The sequence below is a fragment of the Vidua macroura genome, chromosome 2 (genome assembly GCF_024509145.1).
Source record: "Vidua macroura isolate BioBank_ID:100142 chromosome 2, ASM2450914v1, whole genome shotgun sequence".
Lineage (NCBI taxonomy): Eukaryota > Metazoa > Chordata > Aves > Passeriformes > Viduidae > Vidua > Vidua macroura.
The window spans coordinates 890,353-905,169 of record NC_071572.1 but is presented as its reverse complement, the minus strand read 5'-3'; the positions used below and the strand labels follow the sequence as shown (position 1 = coordinate 905,169).

Genomic DNA, 14,817 nt, shown 5'->3' with positions numbered 1-14,817 from the left:
ACCTCCAGGAGGGGTGGCAGGGAGGGTCTCGCCTGCAGAGCTGCCCCAGCCCTGGGAGGAGCTGCAGAGAGCCCAGAGGAGGCTCCAGGAGGAGCAGAGGGATGGAGCAGCTCTGCTGGGAGGAAAGGCTGGCACAGCTGGGGTTGTTCACCTGCACAGGAGAAGGCTCCAGGCAGAGCTCAGAGCCCCTGGCAGGGCCTGAAGGGGCTCCAGGAGAGCTGCAGAGGGACTGGGGACAAGGCCTGGAGGGACAGGAGCCAGGGAATGGCTCCCAGTGCCAGAGGGCAGGGCTGGATGGGAGATTGGGAATTGGGAATTGTTCCCTGGCAGGGTGGGCAGGGGCTGGGATGGAATTGCCAGAGCAGCTGGGGCTGCCCCTGGATCCCTGGCAGTGCCCAAGGCCAGGTTGGACACTGGGGCTGGAGCAGCCTGGCACAGTGGGAGGTGTCCCTGCCATGGCAGGGGTGGCACTGGGTGGGCTCTGAGGTCCTTCCCAACCCAGGCCATTCTCTGGATCTTTGTTCCATTGCCAATATCTGGGGCAGGATTTTACACAAAGCAGTTTCTGGTTTGTTGGTGTGGGATGGCTTTTTTAGATTTTGGTGGTGCAGGGTCAGGTCACTTCCTTGGGGCTTTCTTCACTCCCCTGACAACCTTCACTCCCAAGTGGGTTAAGTGGAATAGCAATGGCAAAGCTTCCCAGCTGAATTCTGTCCCTCTCTTCAGGCATTTCCTTTTCCTCAGTGGAACAAGATACTGTTCTTGGGAGCTCATGTGTTCTGGGAAGTGCTAAACATCTACCTCAGAGCAAAAAGAAATCGGAATGTGCAATGAATCAAGTGCAGCAAAGCATCATTTTCCATAAAATGGACCAGAAGTCCTGCCAAAGCAGCTTCACAAGGGTTTATTACATGTGTATCTTAAATAAAAGTAATTCATTTAATCTTGCATTGCATTCATGATGTGTTAACAGACAGAAATGCAGGAGGACTGTAAACATTTCTGGAATTACTTTGGGAGTTTAACTGATGCTTTAGTTGAGAGAGGGTCTGTATTTGTTGCTGTCTAAGCAGCCTGAGGATATAATTCCTTAAGCACCTTTCTTGCTGAAGGTGGAGCATGGCTGACTCCAGTTTTTCTTTCTGCAGGGTGAAAAAGTGGAGGGGCTTCAGGCCCAGGCTCTGTATCCCTGGAGAGCAAAGAAAGACAACCACCTGAACTTCAACAAGAACGACGTGATCACCGTGCTGGAGCAGCAGGACATGTGGTGGTTTGGGGAGGTGCAGGGCCAGAAGGGCTGGTTCCCCAAATCCTATGTCAAGCTCATCTCAGGCCCCATTAGGAAGTCCACGAGGTATTTTGTTTGCTTTTCCAGTCCTTCATTTCTGTGCTGGGGTAGAAGGCAATAGGAGGAGCTGCACCACTGAATTTTAAAGTTTTACACTGTAAAAGGGACCTTGTTTTGATCTGGAGGGTTTTGACTTCCAATCCTGAAAATTCAAGAATTTTTCAATTTCTTAATTGAGAAATTAAGAAAATAATTAATTATAATATAAGAAAATAAAAATTTAAGAAATAAGAAGACTGACCTCAATAAGAATAAGGAAATAAGAATAAGGAAATAAGGAAATTAATAAGAATAAGAATAAGGAAATAAGAATAAGGAAATAAGGAAATGAATATGAATAAGAATAAGGAAATAAGAATAAGGAAATAAGGAAATGAATAAGAATAAGGAAATAAGAATAAGGAAATAAGGAAATAAGAATAAGGAAATGAATAAGAATAAGGAAATAAGAATAAGGAAATAAGGAAATGAATAAGAATAAGGAAATAAGAATAAGGAAATAAGGAAATGAATAAGAATAAGGAAATAAGGAAATAAGGAAATGAATAAGAATAAGGAAATAAGGAAATAAGAATAAGAATAAGAATAAGAATAAGAATAAGAATAAGAATAAGAATAAGAATAAGAATACTGACCTCAGTTCTCCTCGGGTCTTGCCTCACCAACAAAAGATTAATTAACCTTCTTAATTTTATGTGGCTTGCAGCTGAAAAATGAGTGTATTGGACTTTCTGAAGTACAGCTGTATAAGTTAGAGCTCCTCTCTGCCCAAAATTAAAAAGTATTCCTCAAATCTAAATCACTTCTCATTATTCTTGGAGGATTAAACATTTAAAATCTCATTTTTTTGTATTTTGAAGGCAACATTAGCATTAGGAATACAAATGAGAATGATTTTAGATCTTTTTTTTCCTGGGGAAAAAGAGGAGGTGCAGACAGTTCTGTATTTAAGGCAGTTGCTTAAATGTGACCATGACAGATCACTGGATTCAAAGCTTTATTTTGCACATTGACTGTCTCTTCTTTTAAAACCCAGGGAGTTGCTTGGGGGGGGTGCATTTTATATTTGAAATATCGTCGTAATTTTTCTGAAGAGATTGAATTTCTTAAATAACCATTATTTTCTTCTAAAGCATGGATTCTGGTTCCTCAGAAAGTCCTGCTAGTCTGAAAAGGGTAGCATCCCCAGCAGCCAAGGCAGCGGTGTCAGGGGAAGGTGAGTCCTGGCTGGCCTCTTACTCTGGATTGCACACAAGAACTCTGCTTTTTGCCAAAACCAGCAATCAGATCGTGCTCTTCAAGTGGTGTTAAAATCCAGGAGCTAATCAGTTTGCCTCTAGAATAATTTAGAATCATTGGTTTTAGAGTAACAGTTTTTGTATGTTGTATATAGAGAAGGAATAATTTCACATATCACAAAAGATATGAGCAAATCCAATAGAAATAGTGGGAAAAGTACAAACTACAAAAGATGTGAAAATATCCAATACAAATATTGGGAAAAGCACAAACTGCAAAAGATATGAAAATATCCAATAGAAATGCTGAAAAAAGTACAAAATATATGAAAATATCCAGTAGAAATAGTGGGAAAAGTACAAACTACAGAAGATATGAAAATATCCAATAGAAATGCTGAAAAAAGTACAAACTACAAAAGATATGAAAATATCCAATAGAAATATTGGGAAAAGTACAAAATATAAAAGATATAAAAATATATTTTGTAGTTTGTACTTTTTCCAATCTTTCTAATTTTTTTTGCCATTGTTTTGGTAACATTTTCTGATCTAGAATGGGTTTTCACAGAGGACCAAATAAGCACCTCTGTCCATGTGTCCATGGTGTCAGGAGTTGGTAAATATTTTCATTTCCCCCAAAGCTCGTTCCCAGTGTTTCATTAGAGCTCTTAATGAAGGCACTGACAGTCACTTAGGGAATACTGGGATCTTTATGGTCAGCTCCATTTTAAAGGTGGGGCCTGGGGCACAGACTCAGAGTTCACAGATATTTTTCTGAAGGGTTTTAAAAGGGGAATTCCTGGCTGTTGCCACCCTTCAGCTGCAGGGGAATGTCCCCACCTGAGCTGCCTTAACTCCTAATCCCGTCCAGTGCAGAGGCAGCTCAGAGGTGTGTTAATTAAATCACAGGCAGAGGAAATCAATTAATCAAAATGTAGGTGACAGGTGAACATTTGTGTGTGGTCCCTACAGCACACCTGAAGTTTCTAACTGCAATTCCAGGTACAGTTTTAGGGACATTAGCATTTAATTTGTGTCTGGCCTGAGCACCACAGAAACTAAAAGGAGGGAGCAGCAGAGAAAAGGGAGAGAATCAGTTATTTCAAAGTACAGCTGCTCTGCTCAGTAGTTATTCCATAGAATCCCAGCTGGTTTGGGGCAGAAGGGGCCTTAAAGATCACCTTGTTCTGGTTTTCCTGGTGTTTGAGGAGGAGGAATTGTGGGCATGCAGAGTCTTGTCCCAGGTGGGATATCTCTGGTGTTGTGTTTGTATTAAAAAGGAACACAATTTTGTTTAAACACTTCAAAAAAGCTGTGGTTTGAGAAACAGTAGAGCAGGGATTTAACATCTTCTGTTGAGAGGGTTGCAGAAAAGCTCATGTGCAGAAGGTGATTTTTAAGGTGTGTGCACTTTGCATCCCAAACTCTGAAAATCCCACTCATCAGCACAACCCAGAAACCACTGGGAAACATGTTTAACATCTAAATAAATGATTCATGTACATTTTAATTAAAATGGCAAGTTATATACAACCCCCCCCCCCGAGGCAGCCTTTTGATAGATCCTATTCAGTTCTGATAGATACAATTTTATTCATGAAATATTGATGTTTCTGTGAGTAATAAATAATAAATTTGCCTTCTGCTTAGCCCTGATATGAGCAAGCTTCTGCAGGGCATCCCAGGGGGTGTCTCAGGAGTTTTCCATGTGCTGTATTCCCTTTTCCAGAGTACATTGCCATGTACACCTACGAGAGCTCGGAGCAGGGAGACCTCACTTTCCAACAAGGTGACCTGATCCTGGTGACAAAGAAAGATGGTGACTGGTGGACGGGAACGCTGGGTGATAAATCAGGAGTTTTCCCATCTAATTATGTGAGACTCAAAGATTCTGAGGTAGAGAAATGTTTTCTTTGGGGTTGTAGTGGTAGCTGCCAGGCAGGGCATGGTAGGGGAAATAAAAATGCATTGCAGATTTGTTGACTGAGACTGGAAAGGAAAAACAATTACAATAACAACAAGAGTTGCTTTTTACAACTTAAAATATCATAAATAACTTGGGGGATCATCCATGAAAATAATGCCAACTTCAGTAGTGCACTTGGCAGTTTTTTAGACACTGATCAGAGCAGTCATGATTGTTCTATTGTCCTGGTAAGTTTTTAATGCCTGAGCTGTATCTTACTGCCATTATTTAAAAAAACCCAAAAATCTACACAGTAATATTTTAGTCCAATCCTTTTTTTCCCTATCATTTCTTGCAATCTAGAACTAATTTTGCACCAAAACTTTGCTATCTACTGTATTTATTTGTCAGTTTTTGACTGAATAATAGAGGTTCTGTTTCATCTCTTTTTATCTTGAAATAATTCCACAGACCACATCCTTGTTGGGGTTTTTTGGGGTGATTTTTGCTTTCTTTTTAGGCATTCTAAAGAAAGATGTTCTCTCATTTATATGGCTTGAGAGGATAATTTATCTCCCAGTAGGAATTAGTTTAGCTTCAGAGTTGGGTACACGACTGATCTCTTGATGAGAAGGGTTCTGGTTTATATCTCTGGAATAATGGGGGGGGGTTAAAGATAAATAAATAAAAATCAGTGTATCTGGGGGGATCTGGATGGTAATGCACAAGAACTCAGTGAAAGACTGCAGCACAGAGCCTGGGCAGAGTCACTCCTTAAAGCCATTCCTGCTGCTGGAAAAGCCACAGGATAAGAGCTGCAGTGAAATCTGCAGCTGTAGGAAACCTTTCAAGAGGAAATTTCTGCAGTGTCAAGAAATTCCAGCAGCATCCTCGGGGCCAGGGTTAAAAACCCTGTGGTTAGTGATGTTTAGTATTGCAGTCCTTGGGGAGGTGGGATGGGGGCACTGCTGGCAAATCCCTGTGCAGAGCTCAGGTGTTCAGTTCTGAGTCCCCTTTTGTCAGAGAGCTCAGTTTGGTGTTTCTGTCACCTCAGCTTGGCTGGGGCAGCAGCTTCACCCAAAGCTGCTCCAAGTGCCCTTTGTGCTGGTGAAAATCCCACCTTCAGCTCGAATCTTGATGGGAGAGGGAGGCAAAAGCACAGAGCTGGTGGAGCCCCTGCTGCTGGGATGTTGCTCCCATGCCAGGGTTCCTGTGCCTGCAGGACACGGATCTGCCTCCAAGTGGGGACCTGGGTTTTGCTCTCCAGCCTGCTCCCAGAGCCAGTTTTTGCAAGGATTTCAGAGTCCTGGCTCTCTGGGCTCTCAGATGTGCTGCTGTGCTTGGACAGCTGCCTGGGCTGGAAAGTGTTCTGAAAAGAGGAATAATTTCATGTGTTCTGCACTATTGACAGAACCAAAGAAAAGCAGGGGTGATCTTTCAGCAGCAAGGGCAGAGTTTCTAGAAATGACTCAAAATCTCAATGGTTTCTACAGCAGAAGAATTTTTAAAATTTGTTCTTCTTTGCCCATTCACCTCAGGGTGCTAAAATAAACCATTCCCTGTTCCTTCAAGCTTCAGTTTATAAAAAAAGTGGGAAAGTCTTTGTTCTTCAGAGGAACAATGGTCCATTCTGAGGGTGTTCCTTGGGAGGGGTGGATGGATACAGGGTCTTATTCTGGACACTGGTGAGAATTCCCTCTGTGGGGCTGGCTTGGAAACACAACAATTTCAGGACATGTGATTATAAAACTTTGCATAGGGGTTCAGAAAATAATCCCTGAATGGATCAAGTTGGGATCTGAAGGGTCCTGCTGTACAGCACAATTGGCAAGTCCTTGCTGGGGATTATTAAATGGACAGAGCAAGCTCTGCTCTGCTGGCTCAGGAGACTTCATCACTTGTCACAAAGTGCCCTCAGGTTTCAGGGAGTGTCCAGGAGCGCAGGGTCTGTCCTTGCTGCTGTGTTTTCTCTCAGCAGAAGGAGTAGGAAATGCTTCTCCCTCTCCTGAGTGGGCCAGAAATGGGGACCATCCTAAACGTGTTATTTATGAATTTAGTTCTTTCTTGAAGTGCTGTAAGACTTTTCCATGTGTTCCTTCTGCTTTTGCACCGAGGAGTCAGAGAATCCTCAAAGGCAGTTCAGACTCAGTCTGGCCAAGGCGGTTGTGAAGTTTCTATTTTGAAATCATCTCCCTGTTTCACAGAAAGGCAATGTCCCAGCCTGTTTGGTCTGTCCCTGTGCTTCTAATCCAGCAGCATGGATGCTGACCAGGGCATTTGGGAGGAGGGCTTCTCTGAAGGTCCTTGTTCTTTGCTGAGGAGGGTAGAGGGTGTTCCTGTGCCAGAAGCACTTCCCAGAGCAGGAGGAATTGCTGGGATCACCCTGGCAGGGCTTTGGCTCTTTGGTTCACCCCCTGTCCCCAGAGCTGCACTGGGGTTGCCCCCGATCCCCTGGGTCCCTCCTGGGTCCCTGCTCCGTGGCCCAGCTCACAGGGTGCAGGGAAGGCTGGGGATTTGGGGACAATCAGAGCAGTGCAGGGAGGAGAGGAAGATCTGCTGCTCCTGTGGGGTGTAACTGTAACAATCTGTGAGCTCTGAGACATCAAGGCGAGCTGAAGATGTATCTGCTAATCCATGTTAGAGGTGACTCACAGCCAGCACAGGGCTTTGAGTGGCCCTTTTTTCTCAGCCACTGAGCTGTTCTTCAGTTACTCCTCAGTTTGATTTCTGCCAGAATCCCCGAGTTTTCAAAACATCAGTTGGCAGGGAGAATATGGAGGAGGAAACTGTTCTTTTCCACACAGGATTCTGTGGAAGCCTTTAGGTGGTTTGATGTTGGCTCCAAGTTTGTCAGGGGGATCCTGAAGGTGAAGTTGAAGGCAGGTGAAGTGTTGAAGGCAGGACTTTTATGGCTCCCCAACATTCCTGGCCACAATCCAGTTTAGATTTAAGTTGCTGTTACCCACCTCAGACCTCCTTAGTGCAGGACATAAAACTGTCAGTGGCCTGGGAGGAAACTGCAGGAATTATTTAGGGGGCAGGAACTGGACTGATGTCAGGTTTTGCTGGATTTCTTGTGGCTGTTCAAAGGCTTTGCTTCCCAATCCTTGGATGCAGATGTTCATCCCTCACCTCAGCCTGTCTGGGTGCAGGGAGTTGCTCAGGAATATTTGCAATCCAGCAATTTGGAGGGATGAAAACTTCTATTGTTGTTTCAGCTCTCACCTCCACAGAATTCCCATTCTGTAGATACATGGATTTGCAATTATAAATGGGATCTCCTTTGGAATTATAAATGGAATCTCCCTTGGGATTGCAAATGGGATCTCCTTTGGGATTACAAATGGGATCTCCTTTGGGATTACAAATGGGATCTCCTTTGGAATTACAAATGGGATCTCCTTTGGAATTGCCAATGGGATCTCCTTTGGGATTATAAATGGGATCTCCTTTGGGATTACAAATGGGATCTCCTTAGGGATTATAAATGGGATATACTTTGATATTTGCAGCCCATGAAAGGGAATAAAAGTCTGCACTTCTGCATTAACAAATCATCCACTTCATGCTTGGTATTTATTCCCAGGTTTTTATTGCCTTCTAAAATATTAAGGATTTCTGTAAGAACAGAGTTTCCTGTGAGTTTTTGACTCACATCCTTGTTGAGTGAAGCTTTGTAAATAATTTTCGTGTACTGGAGAAAGAAACCTGAGTGCTAAACTTGCCTCTTGTTCTCCATTTCAAGGCTCCAGGAGCAGCTGGGAAAACAGGAAGCTTAGGGAAGAAACCTGGTGAGTCAAATATTGTGACAGCACCTTCTCTCTGTTCTTAAATGTTCAATTCAATGGCAACAAAACCTTTTCCATGAAAATAGAGTGTTTGCTCTTGGTCAGCTTGGAGTAGTTTGCACTGATGAAAACCATTATAAAATAACTGGAATAAATGCAGTTAATAAATAATGTAACTGTAATAAAAGAATTCATCCTCTGATAATTCTAGTGTGTCAATCACTAAATAACATGTAGCTAGAGAATAAAAATCTGCTTGCTCAGAAGTGAATGTGAGCTTCCTGCTGGATTGCTCAGCAGAGCAGTGGGAGCCTTTCCCCCTTGGCCCAAGTCCCTCTCCAGGTTTCTTAGCTGTGAAAGCAGAAGACAGGAGGAGGAATTTCTCATTAAATACAGGAGGTGCTGGCAGGAGAGTGGAAGGTTTAAACAAGGAAAAACCAAGAGCAGAGTCAGTGCTGGGTGAGGGCAAAGCCAGGGAGGAGTTGGGCTGGGAACACAGTTCTGCTGCTGGGAAGGGCAGGGCTGGATGGGAGATTGGGAATTGGGAATTGTTCCCTGGCAGGGTGGGCAGGGGCTGGGATGGAATTCCCAGAGCAGCTGGGGCTGCCCCTGGATCCCTGGCAGTGCCCCAGGCCAGGTTGGACACAGGGGCTGGAGCAGCCTGGCACAGTGGGAGGTGTCCCTGCCATGGCAGGGCTGGCACTGGGTGGGATTTGAGGCCATTCCATGACTCCATGAATTTGTGTGCTAATCCCAGATCCAGGTTTAAAGCACCTTTATCACCCCAGGCCTGGCTCACACCTGCCTGGCTCCCCTGTCCCTGCCTCTCCTGCTGACAGCTCCTCAGGGAGGTTCTCTGCAGTGCCCTTGGATTGCTCCTCATCCTCCTCATGCTGCTCATTTTATCTCAGTTGCTTCTCTGATAATTTTTTATGTTCCTACTGGTCTTTTCCTTCTAAATTTCATGTCGATCATTTCCATGCAGGGCTTCACCTCTCTTTGTATCTTCCCTGCACCAAAGCCCCCCTCAGTTCCCAGCCTTCCAGGCTTTGTGGGTTCCTCTGCCTCCAGCTGCCTCTGGAATGAATCCCTGAGGGATGAGCCATGTCCTGGATCCCTCAGGAAGCTTCAGCAGCAGCAGCCCCACTTTGTGGGGGTTGAAATGTCCCCCTCACCCTGCACATGCCCTGGGGACAGGGCTAAGCCTGGCTTTGGGAGGACACCAGAATTCCTGCAGCTCCAGGGATCCAAACCTGGCTTAACCCTGGGGGGACCACAATTGTTCCCTGGCTGTCCACAAGCACCGTGGGGCAGAGGAAACTCCAACACCTGCTTGGGCAATTCCCTGGAATGGTGAGCTCCCAGCTCCTCTGTGTCCCCTCGTGCTGGGAGGGGACCAGAGAAAGCACCTGTTCTGTGAGAGCCTCCATGGAACCGAGATTTCCAGAGAAATCCTCTTTGCTGCATTGGAAAACATTCCTTTGGGGCCAGGGGGGGAGAAATTCTCTGCCAGCCCTAATTTGTACCTCTTGCTGCAACTTCATTATTTTGTCATGGATGTGACTGCTCTCCTTAGGGAGCTCAGTGCAAAGATGTGTTTACTGGAAAACACTGCATTTTAAGAGCTGTACAATTCCTATTATTATTATTATTATTATTATTATTATTTTTATTATTATTATTATTATTATTATTATTATTATCTATTTCAAACATTTTTGATCTCCTACCATAGAGCTGCTGCACCTCTGGTTTATTACTTCTTTATTCCTGTAGTGCTCTGAACCTCTCATTTATTTTACAATTACCACATGTATTCATGGAAATACAGAAATCCATAACAATTTTATGGAAAGGAACAACACAGCCTTATAGCAGAATTAATGTTGGATCAAATGTGCTCAGATTTTTTCAAATTAACCTTTTCTTTCCTCCTCTGCTTCAACAGAAATTGCCCAAGTTATTGCCTCTTACACAGCAACAGGCCCAGAACAGCTGACTCTTGCTCCTGGCCAGTTGATTCTCATCAGGAAGAAGAATCCAGGTGGTTGGTGGGAAGGAGAGCTCCAAGTTAGTTCCTTTCTTTTTTCCCTAGTAAAATCCCATTAAAAAAAAAAGGTTTTTAGTAGTTGAAAATGCTGAATGTGCTGATGATAAATAAATTTGACAACGTTCTGCAGTGCAGCAGTTCCCAAAAAACACCTTCCCAGAACACCCCACACCTGCCATGCCTGGATTTGGGAGAGCAGCAGGAGCTCAGGGCAGGTTTGGCTGCTTGGACCCTCCCAGGTGTTTTTGAGAGTAGAACTTGACAGTTTGGTACCCCTGAAGGAGTTTCTGTTTGGCTTGGGGTTTTTAGAAGGAAATTTGAGATGGAACAATGCCATTGGTTTATTTGTGCAGTGCAGATCTCAGACTAATTCAGTTATTTTTAACACTTTGTACCTGCCCTTTTGCCTTTCCTGGTGATATTTTTTTCATCTTTTGTGGAGAAATCCTCTTCCAGGATTCCTTTGGGGTTTTCTCTCACTGACCTTGATGCTGTTGGTAACTTTTAGCTTTAAAGAGTCTCCATTAAATGTATTTTAAGACAGAAAAGAAACTTCTCTGGGCAAGAGCTGCCACAGTTACACTGAGCAGCTGCTGGGAGGCCCTGAAACAATTCCATTTTGGTTGTGTAAATACTTTAATGTCTTACATGTGGTTTCACAATTGGGTTTTATTTTGTTAGCAATCCATGACTGTTCTTTTTATTCTCCTGCTCCACACCTGGGGGGGTCACAGTGAAGGAAAATAAGGCAAATGTTTTAAGCATTACATTGCTGGTTTAATGCAGGGTTCAAAAATTTCTTAAATTATCTAAATAGGCTTTAGATCAAGTGTTTTCTTTTTTAGTAAAGATTTAAGACAGGGAAGAAAGTAGTTCAAGAATAGTAAATCCTTTAGATGACTCCCACCACAGTTAACAGTGTGTTTTCCAGAGGCAGAATTCTCCTTGCCCAAAATGCCAACCTTATTCTAACACAAACATAATAAACAGTTAAAATCATCCTTGAGATAGGGTTAGAAGCTGGGATTTAAAGTTCTGGAAGAACCTTTCTTACTGTAAGGAATTTTTATGGGTTTGATTTGCAATGACATTGGATTTGGGGAGATAACAGGATGAAGTTTCCTGCTTTGGTGACACAAGGCATTGAAAAGCTTGGATATGTTTCTGTAGAATGCCCCTGTTCCTAAGAGACAGGAATTTTGCAATACAGTGCAACATGTTTCTGTAAAAGAGAAGAGGAAATTTGGATTCTTAATCTCTGTTTAAACTGTCACAATCTGGGGATGTATTAAAATGTAGCAAGTATTTTGTAAATGTAGGTGAACTTGGTGGGAAGAAATGCTGATGTCTGACAGTTCAGAAGCTGAATGATTTCTTTATTATAACTATGCTATAATACATTCATATACTATTTAAAGGAGATACTAAAACTACAAACCTACTTTTCTCACTACCAAATCTAACTAACCAACAACTTGTGACCCTCTCTGAGAGTGCAGCCACAGGTGGGTTGGATTGGATTGGGTTGGATTGGATTGGATTGGATTGGATTGGATTGGATTGGATTGGATTGGATTGGCCACCAGGCTGAAACAATCCTCACCAGAATCCAACCAAGCACTCACCCCAGGGAAACAATTCTCCAAACACATTCCACATGGGGAAAACAAGGAGCAGAAATAGAAATTGTTTTCTCTTTCTTCTCTCTGTGCTCCTCTATGAAAAATCCTGAGAGAGGAGAATGTGCTGCCACACAAGCGTAAGGATGAACAAGTGTTTAATGAGAAATATGAATAAGGTTCTGTGTTAATATCATAACATTCAGCTAGTGCCACAGAAGAGCTGAGTTTTCCCTCCCCAAACCCCTTTTCCCCTCTGGGCTGGGCTGCTGCTGAGCTCCTGGTGCCTGCCAGGGCTGGGGGTGAGCAGGCGCTGTCTCCGCAGGCGCGCGGCAAGAAGCGCCAGATCGGCTGGTTCCCGGCCAACTACGTCAAGCTGCTGAGCCCTGGCACCAGCAAGAGCACCCCCACCGAGCTGCCCAGGCCTGCAGCACCCTCAGGTGAGCCCTGCCTGCCCCTGGCACCCCTTCCCTGCCTGCTGTGCCCGTGCTGGGCCTTCAGCTGGGAGGGGTGCGGTGTTCCAGAGCCTCTGGGGTGTTCCTGCATCCCCAAAGCAGCCCAGCCCTGCCCTGACTGTGGGACAGGAGCTCTGGGGTGTTCCACCATCCCATCCCTGCCCCGACTGTGGGATGGGATCTCTGGGATGTGTCTCCATCCCCAAACCAGCCCAGCCCTGCCCTGACTGCAGCAGGAGCTGCAGAGGCTCAGGAGGATCCAGGGCTGGCACCTGAGGCTCCTCTCCTGCAGAACCCCTGGCTCTGAGGTGGTGTGGGACAAACCCCCATGGGGAGGGACCTTTCCTCCTGCACTGCAGGGTTTGGGAAAGGACACAGGAGCCACAGAACAGGAACATTTCCACAGAATCACAGCCTGGCTGGACTGGAAGGGACTTCCCAGACCCCATTCCTTGGTCCTGTGTTTGTGGGACTGCTGCTGACTGGCCCCTCTGGTGGTTGTTACAAAGATCCAGAAAATGCCTCTCTGAAGCCTCATGGAATTCAGGTTTAGAATGGCAACTCAGCATTGAGACACAACTTTTTGCAAGGAAATAGGATGAGATTTTTTTAATGTTTTTTTGAAATTATTTCAGGTTTGACAATCCAGGACTTTCTCCACATGCTAAATTTTACAGAATAAAATTTTAGCACTTTTTGCAGAACATTTGTACCAAGCCAGCAACTTATTTCAATTTGCCAAAAAGCTTCTCTCTTTTTGTAAATTACAGTTAAGATTTTAATGTTCTGCAAAACCACTGGAGAGAACGTGCCAGCAAGGCTCATTAATAGAAGTCTGATGTCTGGTGAGGAACCAGAAGCCCTGTGGCCTGGCAAAGAGAAAACAGCAGAGAAATAGAGGGGATTATTTATTTAGCTGAACAGTCCTGCTGCTTCAGAGAATTCAAGGAACTGCTTTGTCAGAAGTGAGCAGAACCAGCTGTATTCTGAGACTGGATGAGTTCCACTGCAAGGAAACAGAAAATCCCTGCTGGAACCAGTCCTGGGGTGCCAGCAGAGCAGCCTGGATGGCCTGGGATGCTTTTCTCCAGTTTTTTTGTTCTGAAAGCCTCACTAGGACAGCAAGGGCATCACCATTGGCTTTCTTTTGGATTATGCAGCTTCCAATAGTGGAAGTTGCAGTGTGTCCCAGATTTTCCTGTCCACTGACCAGTCCTGGTGGGGGGTTCCAGGCCAGGTTGGAACACCCTGAGGCAGTGGAAGGTGTCCCTGTCCATGGCAGGGGTGGCACTGGATGGGCTTAAAGGTCCCTTCTAACCCAAGCCCTGCTGGGATTCCATGAAACTCTTTGGGATTTTTAAGTCCCTGGAGTCAGTTGTGGGGGCTGAGCTGAGCCCCAGGGTGGGCTCTGGTCACTGCAGGGTCCTGGACACTGAGCAGGTCCAGAGGGGACAACGAGGCTGGAGAGGGGCTGGGAACGCAAACCCTGTGAGGAACCACTGAGGGAGCTGGGGGTGCTCAGCCTGGAGAAAAGGAGACCCAGGGCTGACCTCAGCACTCTCACAGCTCCTGAGAGGTGGCTGTGGCCAGCTGGGCTTGGGCTCCTTCTCCAGGAACTGACAGAACCAGAGCACACAGCCTCGAGCTGCACCAAGGGAAACACAGGTTGGGTATCAGGGAAAAGTTTTTTACAGAAAGGTGATAAAGTTGTGGAGTGGCTGCCCGGGGAGGTGGTGCAGTCACCATCCCTGGGTGTGTTTAACAAAGCCTGGATGTGGCACTGGGTGCCAGGGCTGAGCTGAGGGGTTGGGCTGGGTTGGACTCGATGCTCTTGGAGGTCTCTTCCAACCCCGTGATTCTGGGATTCTGTGAATTCTGTGGAGCTGTCCTGAGCCGTGGGCAATGTCCAGAGGCAACCTCTGCATGTGGGCAGGGCCAGGCTGGAGAGCAGGGAAAGGCTCTTCTTCCCCAGAGGCTGCTGGCACTGCCCAGGCTCCCCAGGGAATGGGCACGGCCCCGAGGCTGCCAGAGCTCCAGGAGCCTTTGGACAGCGCTGCCAGGGGTGCCAGGGTGGGCTTGGTGGGGGTCTGGGCAGGGCAGGGCTGGCACTGGGGGGTCCCTGGGGGTTCCTGCAGCCCCCCAGGTGACCCCTGTCCCCCGCAGTGTGCCAGGTGATCGGCATGTACGACTACAGCGCCCAGAACGACGACGAGCTGGCCTTCAACAAGGGCCAGATCATCACCGTGCTCAACAGGGAGGACCCCGACTGGTGGAAGGGGGAGGTCAACGGCCACGTGGGGCTCTTCCCGTCCAACTACGTGAAGCTGACCACGGACACGGACCCCAGCCAGCAGTGTGAGTGTCCCCCAGTGTGTCCCACATGCAGCATTGCCGGGCCCCGCTGCCCCCG

General features: G+C 45.8%; 1 protein-coding gene across 6 annotated transcripts in view; it reads left to right on the top strand.

Annotated features, from left to right (window-relative positions):
• ITSN1 (intersectin 1) overlaps positions 1-14,817 on the top strand; it is a 106,754-nt gene that overhangs the window by 70,113 nt on the left and 21,824 nt on the right. For all 6 annotated transcript variants that reach the window (XM_054002248.1, XM_054002262.1, XM_054002242.1 and 3 more), the window contains 7 exons: positions 1,149-1,354; positions 2,482-2,564; positions 4,319-4,485; positions 8,241-8,286; positions 10,232-10,353; positions 12,278-12,392; positions 14,571-14,762. In XM_054002248.1, coding sequence (XP_053858223.1) covers positions 1,149-1,354; positions 2,482-2,564; positions 4,319-4,485; positions 8,241-8,286; positions 10,232-10,353; positions 12,278-12,392; positions 14,571-14,762 — 931 coding nt within the window. The remainder of the gene's footprint in view (positions 1-1,148; positions 1,355-2,481; positions 2,565-4,318; positions 4,486-8,240; positions 8,287-10,231; positions 10,354-12,277; positions 12,393-14,570; positions 14,763-14,817) is intronic.